This window comes from Parasteatoda tepidariorum, chromosome 9 (genome assembly GCF_982258835.1).
Source record: "Parasteatoda tepidariorum strain Cologne lab strain chromosome 9, Ptep-v5.0, whole genome shotgun sequence".
Classification (NCBI taxonomy): domain Eukaryota; kingdom Metazoa; phylum Arthropoda; class Arachnida; order Araneae; family Theridiidae; genus Parasteatoda; species Parasteatoda tepidariorum.
The window spans coordinates 97,153,437-97,174,136 of NC_141763.1; the positions used below are offsets into that span (position 1 = coordinate 97,153,437).

Below are 20,700 nucleotides of genomic sequence, written 5' to 3' on the forward strand. Positions count from 1 at the left end.
TCAATTCTTATGGGTTGCTCCTCCTCCCTTCCAAGTTTGTACGATATTTTGAGACATTCTGCATATGTTTTCTCTTTTTCTTGTCTCTCTTCTACTGTATGGAAAAGCTGGGTGATTCATAAATAAAAAATTTTCATCATTAATTTCTAGTCAAATTTCTACAACAACAAATTTCCACTTTTATTTGGTATACACAATCCTAAATAAAATAAAATGTATTCCAATAATTTCGAAACGGTAAATGTTTGTGAAAAACACATTATATTGGGAAAAAAGATAACACTTGTTTAATATTTTATTAAAATCTCCCCACTGATACCTAGCTTGACTCACAACCTTATTCTCTGAGGGTCTGGTGGGATTACATCAAAATCTCAAAGGGAACCCCAATTCTTTATTGCAAATTTGGATTATCCAGAAAAAGCACCTGATTTGACCTATAGGTATTTCTATTTTGGTTCACAGATTGCGCGTAATCACAAAATTGAAATCAAATATTTGGATTCGAAAAGTTTAGTACAAAATACTAATTGACTTCAAACCTGACCTCGCCTTAGACCTTAATAGTTTTCAATGGTTGGGGATTAAAGTTTGATGTCATTAGATAGGATATTTCAAAATACCAAATCACCTAACTTCATTTTTTTTTAAAATCTAACATCTATTTCTCGAAAAATCTCCATTGTTAAACAATTTAACCCTCATACTTATGATGCTGTAACAGCGTCATCTGTGAACAAAAGTGCAAAAATCTGTCGGTATTTTTTCTGGCTAATTCAATTGCTTAAAAAATAGTGGTTCCTGTTTAAGGTTTTTGAGATGCCCCCATCCCTAGGAGTGGAATCGTGTTTGATGCTTTTGCATAGCATTTCGTAATTCGTTGTATTGTTTTGACACTCGTCTTTTTCATTCAGATCCAGTGTTCATTTCTCGAGATTTTTGGTATTCCCAAAATTATTAATAACCTCCGACTCAAATTGTCACGTGACTATTCAGTATGTTCGTAAAGAAATCGTGGTTTGGATCTCAAAAAGCGAAATTGAACTCAATGTTGATCGGGCATTTTCGTGTTATATCATTATGTGTCTTCACAGTAGAAAAGATTCTTTAGTTTTCTTCCCTTATTTTTGAAAATGTATTTTTTTAGAAAAAACAAGGGTCTTTTCTTTTAAATGTTTTATTATATGATTAATTCTGAAAACACGGTTTCGAAAATTGAAATTCAAGCTCACCCACTTATTCATACTCTTCCTTAGACTAATATATAATGAACTTAACGGAAAACTGTATGTTTTTTAAAGAAATGTTAACCATTAAAGTAGTGAATTTACGTGGAAAGTTGTTTTTTTTTTTTCTAAAATCTGTTTTAGGCAGTTCTCTTAGTTATTGTTAATCTTACAACATATTTACAAGGTAGTCTGATTTTTGGCTACTTCAGAAAATATTCATGATTGTGCTCAATGCCTAACAAATAATATTTTAATTCGAAGCTTAATTCGGAAAAAGTTAGGGTGTTCCTAGTTCATTCTAAAAATATTTCAATTACTGTATTCAAATCAAATGTCTTAAAAATTTGTAAAGCAGTTCTGATTATGGCTTAACCATAATAAAAATCCCAATTTGATCTATGCACCATTCATTTTTTATGTTATATATTTTTAATTGCTGCAAATTAAATTTATTTTCAGCTGATGAAATTTCAAATTTGCAAGAAAATTCTGTAAGAAAAAGAAGAAATATCAGTAAATCTTTTTTTTTTTTTTTTTTTTTTTTTTTTTTTTGTAAAAATAAATTTTTATGTATCAAATGTATTCATGTAATCCTGTTTAAAGCAAGTACCAATAAAACTGAAATACTTCGCATTCTCTAATTATTTAATAATGCTACATGAATTTTCCTTTTTTTAGCTTTAAGTGGCGATAGATTATTAAGATAATTCTCATATTTATAGCTTAACTTAGTATTTATTGCCTCACTGAAGGATAAAAAAATTGTGTTGTCAAATGGAAGCAAAATAGTATAGAAAATTTTATTTTTATTGTTTCTCATTGGAGTCTTAAAGGTGTATGAAAGGTGTGAATGTTTTAAAATCGTGGTTTCATCTGACTAATGAGTAAGATATATGTGTAACATATTTTGTTCCCTGCCTAAGACCTGTTTTTATCCTTCCACTCGGCAACGACGTTTTAAGTCGTCAGGATAAAACGGTATGGAAGGGGTACATCAAATATATGTAATACCTCATTAAAAAGGTCATTTAAAATTAAATTAATCAACTTCAGAAGAGGGTACATCAAAAATATGAAATATCTCATTCGAACGGACAGTTGGAAATTTATCAGTCAAATTCTACTTCAACTCATGATAATTCATCCAGTATGTTCAACAAAAAATCATTAAACTTTTCATTAATATGAATGGTACCTTACTTAACGATCGTCGACTTCTCATATGTGTGTGCAGCATGTTATGTCTATAGTTCTCAAGGCTATGAATAATATTGAAATAGCTGAACTTCAACATTTTTCACCCCCTTGGACTATAAAGAGAAATTGCATCGGATTGTTGAATTTGCATTGGATTTGAAATCCCATCCCTTCCTTTCGGAAAACGCTGATATGTCTTTCCCCGTGGTGCTCTGTGAATTGTATCATCAATGATTTCTCACCCCGCCTCATTCAAGGAGAAATAGGATTCCTCATAAGAAATAAATTAATTTTTTATCAACTTTCATGTGGTTTTTAAATTATCTTGGACTATTTCGAACTTTCTTCAGCTACGTATCCTTTGTGGTATATTTTTTTTTTAATTTTTTTTTCTACAATTCTTTATGTTTAACTCATAAAACATTTATTTCTTAAAATTTTATCGAATAAATAAGAAAATGCACTGATATGAAATTTATTTTTAAATTTTTTCTCATACTTTATGCTTCAATTGAAATAATTATTTTTTATACATTTATCTTATTTTCATTGTTTAACAGATATGTTTATTTTTAAATTTCGAAAACTTATTCGCTGTTATTGAAATTTTTTTTCTAGAGAAATTTTTCTTTTCTGTGAATTGATTGTTTTGATCGGCATAAAAAATTTTTGGAAAAATTATTTTCAATTTTATTGTTTTATATGTTAGAATTTCCGTGATTTATTGGTTTGTAGAACTTACATTTTTGTTTTACTTTAGTGTTTAGGGTGAAGATAAAAATGCAATTAAAATATTTAAAAAAATTTCTCTTCGAAATGTAACTACAACAATTATTGAAATTTATTTTTAATTTTATCTTATATTTATTGAATTACATTATATTTATTTAAAATATTTAAGAACATTTCTCTTCGAAATGTAACTGCAATAATTAATGAAATTTATTTCTAACTTTATATTATATTTATTGAATACCCTTACCGTGTGGCAAAAATTATAAATTCAATATCACAAATGTGAAAACATATACTATTAATTTAGAAAATGTATTAAATGCATGTTTACAAAATTTAAGTGTAGATCAAAATGTACAAGATAAACCAGATATATTAATCTTAGAGCCCGATATGGTGTTCAATTCGCAGCCTGGCTCGAACATTTCGAAAAATGAGGAATGGAAATTTAAAAATTTTCAAAAATTCATTAAAGGTTCAGCATTGAAATTATATATTAATAACTGCTTAAATTGTAATTCTTATCATGAAATAGTTGAAATTTTTCATGAGCATTATTTTTCACCTCCAATTGGCTATAATGATTTTCAAAATTTAAAATTTTCGGACCAAACTAAAGACCTGAATTCATATTTTACTGAAAAGGTAGAGTTAGGTCAAAAAATAAATTTAAGTAATGAGTATACAATTGAGGGTCTGTATATAGGATTAAAAAATTAAAACCCAAGTTAAAACACTTTTGTTTTTAAAAGAACCCAAAACCCCAATTGAGTGGCTCACAATTGTTCCTAAAATAATTCATGATGTCTCCCATGTTTTACCCCAAATTGAAATCAAACAAAAAATGCCAGAATCCAAATTTAATGGGTACAGACAACAATATCAAGGCTGGACACCTAGGCGGCCATTCATTAATAACCCAGTTAGTCCAAATTATTATAATTCTCGACAAAACCAACATTTTTCCCGACCAAGTCAAAATTTTAAGAAACAATCCCAATTAAGACCTAGAGTTCAAAAGGAAAGTGACAGTTTTCATGAAAAATAAACAACAAGTCATTTCGCCCAGTAGTTGCCTCATAAGCCATGTAAATAATGCGATAAGCTTGGAATAACTAATGCTTATCATTGGGGCCAAGATTGTATAAACAAACCTAATTCTTTTATGGCTGAGAATCAAACTCAGCCTAAAAAGGAAAGTGACCAACCAAAAAATTGACAATTAATAGTATCCGGATGCATGCAAAATAAAATGAAAACAATAAAAGTGACAAATACCCGATTGTGACAAATAAAACTGTATTGTTAAATATTGATACATGCAGTACTTTAAATATCCTAAATAAATTTTTTGAAAAACTGAATGTCCAAAAAGAAAGAAAAAACTGTGTTAATGTGAAACAAACAAAAGGTATTTTGCAACTAAACTAAACTTACACTTTAAATTTAAAAATTGGAAATATAGCTAGGTAAGTGGAATTTTATATTTTAAATACTGATCTACCTTATGCCATATTGGGTTTATTGGAATGTAATGGGATTAAATTTGTGATTGATTATGTTAAACGAGTTGTACTGCAAAATCTGAGAAAACTGATCCTTTTTTCGGATTATAAAAGCAACTTGTCTGTACACATTTCTCCTGACTTCCAGGTTAAAGATTGCAGTAACAATACCAATAATGAAAATTAAGTTGAGAATAAAAATAAAAGAAAGAATGTTAAATCAAATAATCTTAAACAAAATGGAGAAATTGTTAAAGAAAAGAAAATTTTAGACGTGAGAATAAACAAGAATAAAAATGGAAACAAAGTAAATTTAAAGAAAAATAAGACAAAAAATAGACTTAAAATAAAGATTTAAGTAGCAAAACTGAAAGTAATCTTGAATTTTCAAATATTCTTGACACTAAATGTGATAATGGTGCGCAATATTGTCAAAATCATGTCGACAGAATTATGCAAATTCTAGATAATGAAAAAAATTCCCAATTTCAGAAAATTTTAGAAGATTTTTCAGATATTTTTGCTAAAGATAAATATGATATAGCGATCAGGGACAATAGGAATTGAATTTCAAAAGGTAAGATTAGCATCCCACTTACCAGTGTCATTTTTTCATAAAAATAAAAATACTGTAGTCTTTAACTTCGGAATAACGACCACGGTGTCATTTTTTTTAAATTTTGTTCTTTAACAAAATAAACAATACGGAAGTCAAAAAAAACTTCAGATTGAATTTCAGATTTATTTTTAAAAAGTGTCAACTTGTCTTTTCATATATCTTGTATTGTCATATTTTTATCTTATTTAGTTTTTGGATATTTCCAATTTTAAAAAAATGTTTATAAACTTTTCTCACCTTGATTAAAGAGTTAATTTAAGTTGTGTGATAATGAGGAATAATAATTCTTGGTGAATAACTTTATTGTGTAGCTCCCAGCCGCTCTCGGTCTTTAACCATCGATAATTGCTCAAATCTCCTCAAATAGTTCGCCAGTAATACCAAGATAGTGGCTCTCCTGTGGAAATCCAGGGAAACGAGGCCGCCGATCTGGCAAAAAAAAGGAGCCTCTGTCCTACAGAGATCTAATTCAAGACTCCCTTTCTATAATATCAAAAGTCCCATTAAAGAACATCTTCAGGGCCTCTTTTTACGAGGAACTAAAAAATCGTTATTTCAATAAACCATGTCTTAAACAGATTCTCAATCTCCCACAATGGCCTAGGATGAAATCTGTTGCCATGTTTCGTCTGATAACAGGCCACGATTTCCTGAAAAAACATCTAGGTCGCATCAATGTGGTTCATGATCCCTTTTGTACATTGTGTGACCTCCACGAGGTAATGGACTTTTATGTACCCCTGCCCACCCTTGTAGATCTATCTGGGAACGCTACTGGATTGCTCGCTCTTATTTATAGATTTATTGTTATCTTTTTGATGTTCAATTGTCTTTTAATGTGCCGTTGGAAATTTAAAAAAATGTACTGTTATTGTCAAACAAAGCACTATGAATTGAAAAAAACTGTGAAGTAAAAAAAAAACTAGTTTTTTCTTTAAAAAGAAGGCCTGCTTTTTTAAATTTTTTTAGTAGTGAATTATGTTTTAAATTCGTAACATAGTGTTAAATTTTTATCTCGTTTATTTAAATGTGTTTTTTTTTTTTGTAATTCATACTATTTTATCTATTGATTGTAATGTGAGATTACAAATGTTATTCTTTTCATTTTGATTGTGCTTCTATGGTAGGGAAAGTTTTGAAAATAGATAATTTTTAAAACTTGTATTTAAAACTTTTCGGGTAGTAACATAGAAATCTTCAATTAATCTTTTCATGTTATTCCTTTTTTGTAAATCCCTTTCTTAATTTATTATTCAAAACGAAACGCTTTCTCACACTTCTAAATTCACATCCTGTCTTTTATCTATTTTTGGCTCAAGTATGCATTAATTAAAAGTAACACATTTTCCCCTTTGCTCTTTGTGGGGAATCGCGTGACCTATTTAATAAACCAACTACAAGATTTCCCTTATTCCTTATTCCTATTTTGCGGATTTACTTTGCAAGATTTTTCCTTGCTTTTTTTTTTTATTGAGGAGCACAACGATGTCGTGTACACTTTAATAAACGTTCTCTGTCTAATAGTTAATAAATAAATTGTACCCTCCTTCCCTGCCTTAAGGCCTGGTTTCTTTAGACAAGCGCCTTATCTGGGTGTCAGCGGGAAGTTGACTTACCGCTGACGCCAACCTGTCCTAAGAAACCAGGCCCTAGTTAGCTCAGCGTGAGAAGTTGATCCAAAGCAGACATTATCTCGTATTGCGCATGCGTTATTAACGTAAACAAATATTTATTTTGAATTTGTGTGGATTTTATTATTGTCGACCAGTGATTTAGAGAACAAATAATGACTTTGTCCAAGAAAAAACACATTATAGCTTAGCTAAATGAAGAAGAAGAGGAAAAAGAAGCTTCGTTTAATGTTAAAATCAAAATCTTGGCTGATTTCAATGCTCTGTTGGATGTTGTCCGCCATTGCTTCTGTCGTTGGATTGTTACTACATTGCAATCCAACAGCAGTTGATTCGGACGTCAGTAGTCGTCCAAGCTGACAAGCAGCAAGCTCAACCGTCACCAAGCTGAGCGGTTGATGACGTATGCTGTCTAGCTCACAAATTGACGAATCAGGGCTTGGAGCTCACTTCAAGCTGACGTTTTGTAACGCCGACCTGTCCTTAAGACCTGTTTTTATCCTTCCACTCGACAACGATCTTATATATATACAGGGTATCCGCACACCTAGAAAGTCATGAATTTCAGTATTGAGCAAAATTTGCCATTAAATGTCATTTTTCTGACCACTTTTTAAAAAAAAAAAATCATGGAAAGTCATGGATTTCGGCCGCCGAAAAATCTAATTTTAAAATGGAATTTACCCCCCCCCCCCCCCCATTTCATGATGGCCTGAATATCTGAATTTGTAGCAAAATCCCCACTCACAGTCATATTTTATTAAAATTTAAAATGTTTTTATCATGTTCTTTAAAAATTATAGTGTTTTTTAAAAAAATGAAAGAAAAACATCATTTCTAGAGCGAATCAAACTTCCTGTTATTTCAGAATTTTTTTTATAATTTATTTTTTTTATTTCGTCAATTTAAAGTTCTAGCCGAAGCAAGCCAAGTCATTGGCGACTTTTATTTATTCCAAAATGAGAACTGAAAAGTTAGGAGCATTTCTTTCCTTTCCGATGAAACAAAAAAATATCTTCAGAATATAATACTGCAGAAAATTTTTTTTATTTGCTTTTGTATTTTTTTCAGCTATTTTATTGCTTTAACTCTTTCTTTACTATGTTTTTTGAATTTAAAATCTGTAAATATAAAGATGCAGAGTATAACAGTTTTGGTTGTACATATCATTTCAATTAATGTTATTGTAATGCTTTTTTAAATTATTGTTGTGTTTTTGTCAGAGAAAATAGTAACTTCGCTAAGTCGTGAAAAATTCTTGGAATTAGGCATGAAAAGTCATGGATTTGAAAATCTAAATTGTAGCTGTTACCCTGTGTGTTTATATATATATATATATATATATATATATATATATATATATATATATATATATATATATATATATATATATATATATATTATATATAAAGAAAAATGCTCTTTACATACCTTATTTACTATTCCATATGTACTCTAAAAACACTTTTTACACTTTCATTTAAAAAAAAGATTCAATTGTTGTTTGCTTTAGAGATGTGTAAGAAAGTTTGTCTGTAGCACTTTCTAAGTGGACTATAGCGCTAAATGTCTCCTCTGACATATTTGGTTGCCTCTCAGAAAGTGCTTGTTTGTTAGTAACATTGGGTGGTAAATCTTCGATTTCCTCTTCTTCTGATAGTTCACAAGAAGCTTTTGTTTGAGCGATGATATCATTGTCATGCCACTGACCACACACTGTTACTGCGTCATCTACGTTTACAAAGTTATGAAATTCCAAGTCATCAAGTTTCATGAGTCCGGTCAATCTGTCCCAATCATTTTCGGTATAGTTTTCAGCAGAATTGACGATATTGATTGTTTGACTACTTTCGTGATCTTTAAGGAATCCAGCCTTCTTGAATACATTCATTATCGTAGAGAGAGACACATCATTCCATGCCACTGACGTCCTTATGTCCATTTTTTTTAAAAAAGTTTATCATTATGAGAATTGGTTTTCTATTCTTAAAATTGTATATTTTTTTTGGAATATTTTTTTATTTTCAGAAAAAAAATCTACACTATTTATGGAGAAAAAAAAATTCAAGTTATCGAGGGATTAGAAAAAAAAATTCGTGAAATCAAGTTTTTTTTAACATTGAGTGTATAGGAAATTTGAAGGGAATTTTTTCTTCTTCGAGATATCGAAAAAATTCGTGAAATCGAGGTTCGAGTTAGCGAGGTTCGACTGTATATATATATATATATATATATATATATATATATATATATATATATATATATATATATATATATATATAAAATCTTAATTTGGGGTTTATTGCATCACTGATAGTTAAAAAGTTGTGTTATAAAAATAAGCGCATAATAATGTAACATTTAATTGTTTCTCATTAGATTCTTAAAGATGTGTAAAACTCAGAGAGGAACAAATTTACGCGATTAGGTATGATATCCTTACTGGCGCAATTTTTTTTTATTACCAAAACACTTGATTCTTCAGTAACCTCCAAGAGTACAGATTATTAAATCAGCTAATAAGTATTCCTGTTTTAGTAATTTTATGTTTAACAGGCAATTTATTATTTTTTTGTTTATTTAAAATAAATTGGAATTTGCCCAATTTATCTTAAAAGACTTAGCTTCCCTTTTTACAGTTTAGCTTCCCTTTCCAACTCCTCTTTTTACATCCAAATGTAAATCCAGTGTACGTTCTAGTAAAATCCCCCATTATATTTTTATGTAACAAAGCATCTAGAGTAGGGGTTTCCAACTGTCGGCCCGGGGGCCGCATCCGGCCCACGAAGCCTTTTTTTGTGGTCCGCGAACTAAAATATATTAGTTGTCATTTTTTTGTGGAAAATTTTCGTAAAAAATCTATATGGGTTTAAAATACTTTTCTCGTAAATAAAAACCTAATTTCTTCGTGTTTGTGAAATTTAACATACCAACGGTGCAAAGAAATTTATTTTTCAGGTTTTGCATCTAAGAAAATATTTATTCAAATACAAAAATAATCGTGTATGTTGCTCTTTTTAATTTTATTTTTTTCGCATTTTGTGAATGTAATTTAGCATGTGCGTATCAGAAATTTTCTCGATGAAATTCTCCGATGTAACTTTTTGAAACCACTCATTTTGGACGAAAATATTTAAACACACATTTGTAAATTTAAATCGTAAATATCTATTCTCTGGTGGTTGCAGCAGACAAACCTCAATTTTCTCATTGAATATTTCGTGTGCTACTATGTAAGTTTAATTACCTTAACAATTAGTTGATATCTGTTGCACATTAATTGTTTAATACATAGGTGCTCACTTGAAAGTTATTGTAGCCCAAATTTTTATTATTTACTTAATATTTTTAAAAATTTTATTTATAGCAATTAAATATTTTAAAAAATCTACTTCTTATTTTAATTTGTAATTCAATACTTTTGTTTTGTACAACTTGATAAAACTCTTACAGTAATATTTAATGTTCCTTCAGGCATAAAAAAGTCCTACAAAAAATTTTGATAAAGGTGCGGCCCGCCATTTGATTTGTGTTTTTAATTGTGGCCCCGGCCTCATGTAAGTTGGAAACCCCTGATCTAGAGTTATGGTCCGTTTGGCCATCACCATCTTCAAAACACCTCTGGATTTCTTCCTGTGGGAACTAATTCGTCCAATAGTAGTTGTATATGCGCTTTACTACAAATGATGCTCATTGCCATAATTAACGCATCTACAAAAGAGTTGTTGATATGAAATGAAATTTTTCATACATAAGTACAACGATGATATAAGTAAGAATTAAAAAATTAAAAGAAAATAATCATTTATTGAAGGAAAAAATATAAATAAATGGTGGTTTTAGTACTGAATGCAGGATGTGATACTGTCAGGCATTGAGGCATACAAATACTTTAATACATCTTGTGGCATCTAGTTATAGAGTTGCTGAAAACTCCGCTAAAACTACTCAATTCAGAAGCTGTCAAACTTGTCGTGCCAAGTGGTCCCAGATATGCTCGTTCCGTGGCAAACGTGGAGATCGAGCTATCCAGGAAAGAGTTATAATGTGGTTGAGGCATTCCTGTGACACCCATGCTGTGTGTGACTGAGCATTGTTTTGTTGTGCCGCGAAGCATCATAACGGAATGTCTCAATGGTGGATCTTATATCATCCTACATGCACGCTAAAGGTGGCCCAAGAGGATACTAATATCTCCATTCATTTGTAGACAACTCTTTTTAGGTGCGCCAATTTTTATGGCAATAAGTGTAAATGTGATCTTTAATCACAGAGTTGTGTTAAAGTAAACACACCTTGCCTGCCTACATGTTTCTCAAATATTATTTTGAATGAAGGAGATTTGATGTTTCAGTCTATGCAATGAATATAAGAATGCATTATTTGAGGTCATAAAGTTAAACTATTCAATAAATGGATGCAACTCATACTCAAGTGGGAAAAGTATCCCTGTTGAACCTTTACATTTTTGTTTTCTTAAATTAGAATACTCTTTACATTTATGAAGATAGTCTTTTCGATAAGTGCGAGAAATTGGTTAGTCAAAATCATTCCCTAACCTATCTTTTTTGTAATTTTTAGAGAACTTCTTCCATTCTAATTATTAGAAAACTTCTTCCATTTCCAGAAAGAATTAATTTAATAATCCTTTGTGTTTCTCAATTTAGGATTTATTTAGTGTATAATGTTTATGTAAAACATTAGCAGTAATGTGTATGTAACACCCAATATATTTCTTTTCAGTATTAAAAAGATTTTTTTAAATTTTGCTACCTTAATTTCATTGGCTTTTTACATTAATAATTTAACAAAAACAAAGTATTAAATAAACTATGGATTACAGATTGGATATAAATATAATCATTACTGGTTACAAAAAAAAAATATTTTTCGGATCCCTTGTACTCCTTCTGTGACACCCTGAAGTTCTGCAGAGCACCTTCTGGGAACCGTTGCTATAAACAATTACTGTAATTTTCTACATGTATGTTTAATGTTTTATTCTATTAAATTGTTCAAGCATTAATGCTTTTCCTGTATTATATTACAGATGCCTAAGCGAAGCAACCCGTGGACGTACAAAAAAAGGAAAAGACCCAAAAAGTCTTCAAATACTTCAGAGGCAAATATTCAATCAATGAATCAAACCGATGAATCTACTTCATTAAATTCTGCTCAATGCAGCGAGGATCAACCCAATCTGGTATCGAACCCACCAAAAACAAACGAGATAAAACAAGAAGAAGTACACATTCCACGTTCTTCTGTGCCATTTAAAAGACAATCCAATGCTTTAATAGCTTCTTTTGGACTGTTGGATCCTCAAAAACCATCAGATGACCCACCTGTAAAAATAAAAGTTGAACCTCTTAATGATGTGTCAAACGAAACTTCTTCAGAGGTTGTGGAAGATGATGACATTGAAACTATAGGTGCCTTTGTACCTGTAAAGAAATTCAAGACGTTAAATTTTGAACCAGTAGACACAGCTGAAGATATTATTATTGTTGGTGAATGCATCGTTGAAAAGGAGGAGGAGGATTTATTGCATGTTTTCAACAATATTACTGAGAGTGTGGAAGATGTTATCGTAGATAACCCCGGTGATGGTGTTCAAAAAGAAGAATTGTGCGATACTGCTCCATCATCACCTGTGTCAGCAGATGTAGAAGCTCCTTATCAAATAAGTCCTGAAGAGCTAGAACTTATGAAGCTTTCACTGGCCGAACCTAGTATGTCACCTCATAATGATGAAATAATTTCCGAGGACACTTTTAATTCATTTGAGGGAAATTTTGTTGGTTTTAATAATTTAAAGACTCTTGATTTTGATAAGATTCAGTTAGTTGACATTTACAACTGTTCTCAAATTTTAACCACTGTACAGAACGTGCTGGAAAATTTTAAAAATAAAGTTTCAGAAGATGGTAGTTTTGAAGACTCCATCACAACATCTATACGACAGTATAACTCTCCGTGCAAAAGTATACTGAACTTAAATCCTGTGGTACACAGTCAGGAGTTGAATAATTCAGTTATTCCACCTCCTTCTTTTGCCCCAATAAAGGACATATCACCTCCACTTAAAATAATGCCTTGTGTTTCAAGTGCACCATCTGTTTTTAATAATCGTCAATACGCTCGAGATGTCTTCCTAAAAGACTTAAATGATAGTCCTCGTTCCTCACCTCCTTCAATTGAATCAAACATTGTACCAGAGTGTCCAACGCAACCTCATACTATAATTGAAAATGACATTGATAAGCTCCTAAATAGCCTGAAACCTACAATGGAATTTCTACAGTCAAAAAACTTTGACAATGGTTCGATAAAATCAAAAATTCAATCTTTACCAAGCAAAAATGACTTAGATGCAAGAAATAAAACTATTCAGCTTGAAGGAACATCAAATACTTTCAATCAAAAAAATAACCTTTCAGTTACAGAACAACTTCAAACATTTCCTTTCACTCTTACAACCGCAGCTATTTTTCCCCCATTACTAGGCACAACCATTCACCCCCCTTTACCAGACCCAGTCAATCTTCCTCCTTTACCAGACCCAGTCAATCTTCCTCCTTTACCAACCACAACTCCACCAATACCAGATGCAATCAGTCCCTTAACTGCTAACATCAACAAGAATCAAATTAATATGGATATAGAGCCTCAAACCTCAGTTAGTTGTGGCGAAAAGAATTATTCTTTACTACGACAACCTCAAACTTCTGTATTTGCCAATGAGAATCCAAATTTGCCCAAGAGAGTATCAACAACAAATTATGAAGCACAGTCTCTAAATGAAAATACGTTGAGGAAACGAAGTTATCCTGATTTTGATAATTGTGAATCTTCATTGTCTCCCTCAAGTCAGATTGATGCCACTAATAATTCGTTTCCGTCTGATCCCAGAAAAAATCGTAAAAATAGTGCCGAAATACCCGACAAAAGCTGCGTTGAAATACCCCATAAAGTGCCAAGGCATGGTGCTTCTTCTTCTGGAAAGCCTTCGCAATTAACAACTGAGAGAATAAGAAATCCAGGATACTTATTTAAAGATGCAATAGCAGGAATTAAAACCAATCAAATTCAGATAAACAGGCAGCATGCCACACATAATAGAACAGATGTTGGGAGACATTCCGAGGAGATAAGAAAGAAAAAAATAGATTTCAAAGATTACTTAAATAGAAAGTCATCTAATAGTGATAAAGAGTCGAGATTGAAAGCGCAACTAGCTGTTCCAAATAATAGTTCACTGGGAGAGTTAAATAAGCGTTCTGTGATGGACCCAATACCTCATACAATGAATGATACAATTATTGGTAGACCTATAGAAGTTGTTACTAGAAGGTTTAGTTCGGAAAATGATCCTAGAAGCTCTAGTTCTGTTCAAAACAACCTCATGTTAAGAAACTCAAATACTAGTCTTTCAAACATACCATCTAATGTGAAAATTTCTGCGAATCCAAATTCTTTTTATGGTAATCCTATACCAGTACTTAGTGAGAAGCGTAGCTCAGAATATTTATCTGATTCAAGAAGCAACTTAATTGGTAGTTCCAGTCCTTACGAATGTATGCCTTCACCGTCATATAATGACATAGGCTCAAACAATCCCTCTACATCAAGCCGTCCTCATCAAAAAACTCCATTAAATCGTTTCCCTCTTAATGACCCAAATCAACCCATTCCAATGCAAAGTGATATATGTAGGTTCGATCCCAATTATAATGCTTTTAATAATATTTCTATACAAACTATACCGTCTCTTGGAAAAAATGTGCGAGAAAATGCAAGGATTCCCTTTCTTCCGACACCCCTTCTTCCGACACCTCTTCTTCCGGCACCCCTTCTTCCGACACCTCTTCTTCCGGCGCCCCTTCTTCCGACACCCTTTTTACTGAGTCGGGCTATAATATCACCTCAAATTGCAGCAGCTGCGTCGCCTATTTACTCCAGTAACAGTCCAACACTCGTGCATTACCCATCCCGATCTTCCCCAGCCGTGCAATCGCCTGCACCAGTCGACTTGGTGTCGAATCCCGCTTCTCGTGACGCTAATACAACTGGCAGTTATCGATTAAATCAAAGGAATTTTGCTTGTTTGGTACCAGAATCTGTGAAGGAAGATATTGGCAAGACCTACGTTCAAAGTCAATTTGTTTATTTGATTATGATCTCGTGGTCTTATGATTGGTTATCAGAATTTGAAAGGCAACTTAAGCCAGAACTTAATCTACCACCCATACTGCCCAAATCAGTTGAACTCTCTCAAGTACGCAATACGTACAGTGATGAGCGCGAGTATTATAACACTTATTTTAAACTTCTGTTGTTCGAATCTTGGTTTAAACTTTATGAAGCGTGGAAAAATAATCAAAGATGTGTATTCCAGGGAAAGATTAGCGATTATGAACAAAAAAACGAATTTAACAAGTATCTCATTGAATGTTTTGTGCCATCTACACACATTGAAACCTTGCCGAAGGAAAGCTGCATAGTTCTCGTGACTTTCAAGTCCCTGGGAAACTCTGCTATAAAGATGTTGGGCTACGTCACGAAATCGATGAACCGTCAATTCGCAGCAACCCATGACGGCGAACATGAAGCTTATAAAGCACTAGGCGTTACAGAAAATACAGGTATCTACAAATTCAAAATAACCATCTACACCGCGTTCAAAGTAGACGATATAAACGACAGAGAACTGATTTCGTTCCAGCATTTGTTAAATGTCAGGAAGATCCTTCAGCAGAATGATGCTTTAATGAATTTGTCCAAGTCAACTTTGAGTGACGCTGTACTCTCTCCTATTACTTCACCAAACAAGTTTAGCGCTTCCATTCCTAAAGAAGGCATGGATTATGTTAGTGTCATGGACCAGGTGTGTAAACGCGTCACTGATCAAGTTCCGTTGCTAGCAATGGTCCATGCGGAGTTTTCACTGACCTGGGAGAGGATGACAGCCGTGTCTTATCTGATTAAAAAACTCCAGGAGAAGCAGCCGGATGCCAAAGTAATTATTTGCTCCAAGTCTGAAAACTCATTGTCAGACATCGCTATGTGTCTTAAACAGCATAACCCAGTGTATATTAACACGGACAGAATCTCTGATTTAAGAAAGTATTCCTTGGCGAAATTAACGGATAAAAACAAGTCAATATTTAGGAATACAGAGACTGATGAGGCGAAAGTTGAAAGAATGGCTAGGAATCACGTACTCGCCACAAGTGATGTGATTTTAGTACTGTTGTTGGGACTTGAAAATGATGACTGTTCCGTTATGAAGTTGGTTAAAGAGTTTAATATTGCTTGCTGCATCCTAGATGAAGCCCATATGTGTAATGAACCCGAATCCATCATTCCACTTACTTACGGAATCAAAAAATATGTCTTGTTGGGGAACAAAAATTTACTCTGCAATGTTTCACCCTATACTATTACCTATGATTACAACCGGTCACTGTTAAACAGAGCTTCATTATAAATTTTCTTTCATTTGTTCATTGTATTTGTTTGTGAATTAAAGAATCATTCGCTTAGCTGTGAGTTTTTATTGTATCTCGTAGGTATATTTGGCAGATAAAGTGTGTGTCGCATTTAAGAATTTATATTGAAGAGTTTTTTAGTTGAAAGAAAAGCGATTTAATTTTTTTTTTTTTTTTAGTTCAACATATCAAACGATATTAATAACATTATGTAAAATTATGAATATTTTTCCAGGTATTTGGATTTTTTCAAAGTATTTGCAAGAAAAGATTTAGAGCATTATAAGAAGTCAAAGAATAACATAAAAATTGAGAAAAAAATTCTGCTTCACTTAAAAAATAATAATAATAAAAATGCTTCTCTATTTTAAACTTTGTGAATTTATTTCAACTTTACACCTATGATAAGGTTTTAATACTTCTGATAGTATTATCGCATTTAAAGAAGACCGGACTATTTCAATTAAAAGAGACCACATGGTCTTATTATAGAAATAATTATTTATCGAAACGTTTAAAATTAATCTTTTCAAGCCACTATTTTGCCTGAGTAAATGTATGTTATGAACAAAACTGACCTAAAACAAGCTACTGAAATTATGGAAATATATATAATTTTTTTCTCTTTAAAACTTAAGACTTAGCTAGAAATATGCAACATAAATAAAGGCGGAAAGAAACTAGAATGTCGCCAATATATCGCCTACTACAATTTAGCTCTAAAATGAAGAGAGAAAAAATTATTCTATTATATCTATAAATTCTAAATAATCATTACTTTAATTAAATTGTGTTCTTATTCGTTTATATTTACCTCAAGATAGATTAAATTTGAATTTTAAAATGGATTAATATCATGTTTTAGGGAAAAGAGGAAAATTGGAAAGTTTATTTATACAATAAATAAAACAGTTGCACTTACAAAAAGTGATAAATTAACTTACCTGGGAAATATATAAGGTCGTCATTTTGCAAAGTTTTCTGTGCCACCAAATGCGACACAATTAATTACCGTATTTTAAAATATTTGTCTTCGAAATTCCAACATCGATTTTCTTCCGTTGAAATAACAAGGAGTAACGGAATTTGAAAATACTCTCTCATTATTCACACTACAGTCACGTGGTTTCATTATGAAGGCAAAAATTATCTTCATGTGCGTGCTCTATTACAATTAAACTCTATGGTTAATACCTAACTTCACCCGTAATGAGGGGAAAAAATTTTTATTTTGTTATTTATCTATTCCACTTTATTATAAGTGATGATATTTCTTAGAGTAAATAGGGACTGTTAATTTTTAAAAGAAATTGAGGAGGGGAAGCATAATGGACCCCACTTTGTTATGTGAAAGGTCATTTAGTATATGTTTACATAATATTAATGCAAATTTATATTAAATTTTTCTAGTTACCTTATTTTTTAAAATGCACAGGTAATTCAGTATATTCATTTTTACATGACAAAATTTGAAATAAGTCGGTTGAATAGTTTTTGAAAAATCACAATTTATTTAATTTAAATTTACATGTTATAATTATTTTTGTTATGGAATTAATTAAACAATTCCTTATTTCTAATTTTGTTAAGTAAAAATACATAGTTTATGCGTGGTGTAAAATATTAAATAAATGAAACCAAGAAACTGAAACGGTAAGATATAAGATTATTCGCTTCAAAAATTTATAAAAAGGAAAAAAACAGTTGACAAGTTTCACGTGCTGAAAAACAGGCTCTCCTTTTCAAAACTTGCTAGATGTAAAGGAGAAGAAACCAAAGTCATTTGAAATATAAAATTAAAGTTGCCAACAAAAAATTGAAAAATAATGTTAAGAAATAAAATTAGAAATCCACAGAAGCCGAGAGAGGAAAGAGAGAAAGTATTTTTCTCTTACGGCTTCTATAGGTATCTATTATTGTACTGTTATTGCTATCGTAACTGTTTATATCTACTGTTATTAATCTAAATAACTGCAAAGTTTTATGAATAAAATTATTTTTAGGTAAAGGAAATTAACAGCGAAAGGAATCTTTTGATACCTGCAATTTGCAGCAATGGTAAACCTATGTAATGTGTGCCAACTAGTGAAGGGTAAGTAATTAAGAAGTTATTTAAGTTTGAATAAAAAAAAGTTAAGTTCTGAATCACACATATATTTATGCGTCTGACATTGCTATCTAGACAAGTGAGGTATATACTCAATATATTTTTTGAGCTATTCGATAAGAACATTTCAGTTCACTTAACAGTATAAAGTAGATAACTTTTAAACTGTTAAGTGACTGAAATGTTTCTATCGATTGCTTAAAAAATTCATTGGAAACAGCTCGCTTGTCTCGATAGTAATTTCGGACTTATAAATATGTATGAATTTGAACTCTTTTTTATTTAAAATTTAACAAACTTATTAACAATTAAATATATCAATTTGGGTGTCATTTATTCGATTCAGAGTAAAAAAGTACATCAGAAACATTACATCACATGCCTAGATAGAAAAAACCTAGATGTCATAATTTTATCCCTTCTCCTCAATAAATTCAAGATACGGACTAAAGTAAAGTGAGCCAATGCCTTCCTCTGAAGATTTCTCCATGACGACTTCCGATTTATCCTTGATCTTCAATTCTTTTCATTAATTGCGAGAAAATCAGATTCCACTGAGTCAGCCCATCTCAACCGTGGCCTTCCCCGCTTTCTTTTTCCAGTGGGTCTGAAAAGCAGTATCTTTTTTATTGTGTTGTCAGCACTCATTCGAATCACGTGGGTGATCCAATTCATTCTATTCATTTTTATGTATTTAATAATATCAGGTTGTTTATAAATCTTGTACAGTTCAAAGTTAAATCTCCTTCTCCAGTTATTGCTTTCATTTACATCACCAAGTATACTCCGCAATTTCTTTCTCTCAAATATTGCGATATAATTTTCCTCCAGTTTTGTCATTGTCCAAACTTCAGAAGGAATCAATAACCATAAACCTGTAAATTATTGTTACACTTCAGGCTTTTTTTTCCAGCAAATTTCATACTTGTCTAGTTTTGGCGATGGCAATTAAGGTCACTGAAAGTTTCTGGCCTCTTTAAGGTCAAGCCCGATGTACACCAATCAAACTGATGTACAAATTTTTCTAACAAGACTTAAAAAAAAAAAAAAAAAAAAAAAAAATCAATACCTCTGGGGGTACTGATCCAAGAGTTTCTTGTCTTCTGGATTGGTTCAAAATTACAAGTCTACGGAGTTGAACGTTAGTAGGCGTAAACCCATGAAATTGGGTCGGCTGTTCAACGACGGTTATAAAATAAAATAAAATAACAAGACTTAAAGGCCGGGATAGCCTGGTCGGTAGGGCGCTGGGCCCATATCCAAGAGGCCGAAGACTCCCCGTGTAGTAAATGGTGACTGTCACATTTACACTTAATGTAATGTGACAATTTAATTATCTAATTTATCTAGCCTTTAATTTTTCTTTAAACGTTTTCCTTTTTCCAATTTAGCAATTTTTTATTTTTAACTTTCTTGTTGACCTTTCTCACGGTCGTTGCGGTCATCGCACTTCCTGTGGGGAAAGTCAACCAACCCCTCTACTCACGCCATTCTTTTTCTTCCTTTAATTTCAGGGGGGCTAACTAGCCAATCTCTTTCTTTTAAATTTCAAACTCTCCGCCTCTTTAATTTTAATTGGTCGTAATTTTTCTGGTTCTATACCAGTTAAGGAATTTTTAAGTCACTTTATGGGATTCACTTTTTCTCGAGCCTTCGGGCCGGTTAGTTTTTCTCCGCGATGCGGACTTCGGTCCGTATCGAGGGATTTCTTTTTACATTTTTTTTTCTTAACCTTTATTTTAACTTAAATCCATAACTGTAATCAATTTCTGTAAAAATTAAAATCAACATGTTATACCTTTAATTTTCTTTAACATTAAAAGCCCTCTCAAATTTAAGTTTTCTTTTCATATTTATTTTAACGATTTAAATTACTCGTTCTTTCATATTTTACTTTTATGTATGACGCCTTCATTGTTTTAATTCTCTTATCACCCATTTCTAATAACCGCCATTCATGTGTAGTTAATGTAACGATCGATATTTGTTACTAAATAAAAATAATTTGTTAATAATTGAATGTGGTGCTGAAGTGCTTATTTCCCCGTCTTCCTTTGATGTCTGTTTGTTCAATATGTCCTCATGTATGGTGAGTACCCTTTTATTATTGTTTTGGGCATTGTATTCTTGATAATATTGGAAACATCAATTTACTCCATTTATCTTAAATACTTATATCTGGATAT

General features: G+C 31.6%; 1 protein-coding gene across 5 annotated transcripts in view; it reads left to right on the forward strand.

The window, feature by feature from the left end:
• Positions 1-16,461, forward strand: part of LOC107456085 (uncharacterized) — a 61,581-nt gene extending 45,120 nt beyond the window's left edge. For 3 of the 5 annotated variants that reach the window (XM_087152467.1, XM_087152464.1, XM_021145759.4), the window contains one exon: positions 11,967-16,461. In XM_087152467.1, coding sequence (XP_087008593.1) covers positions 11,967-16,406 — 4,440 coding nt within the window. In that variant the 3' untranslated portion in view covers positions 16,407-16,461. Of the gene's footprint in view, positions 1-1,688; positions 1,743-11,966 lie in introns of all 5 variants that reach the window. The other 2 variants (XM_087152465.1, XM_087152466.1) reach the window with 1 other exon arrangement.
• The last annotated feature ends 4,239 nt before the right edge of the window (positions 16,462-20,700 follow it).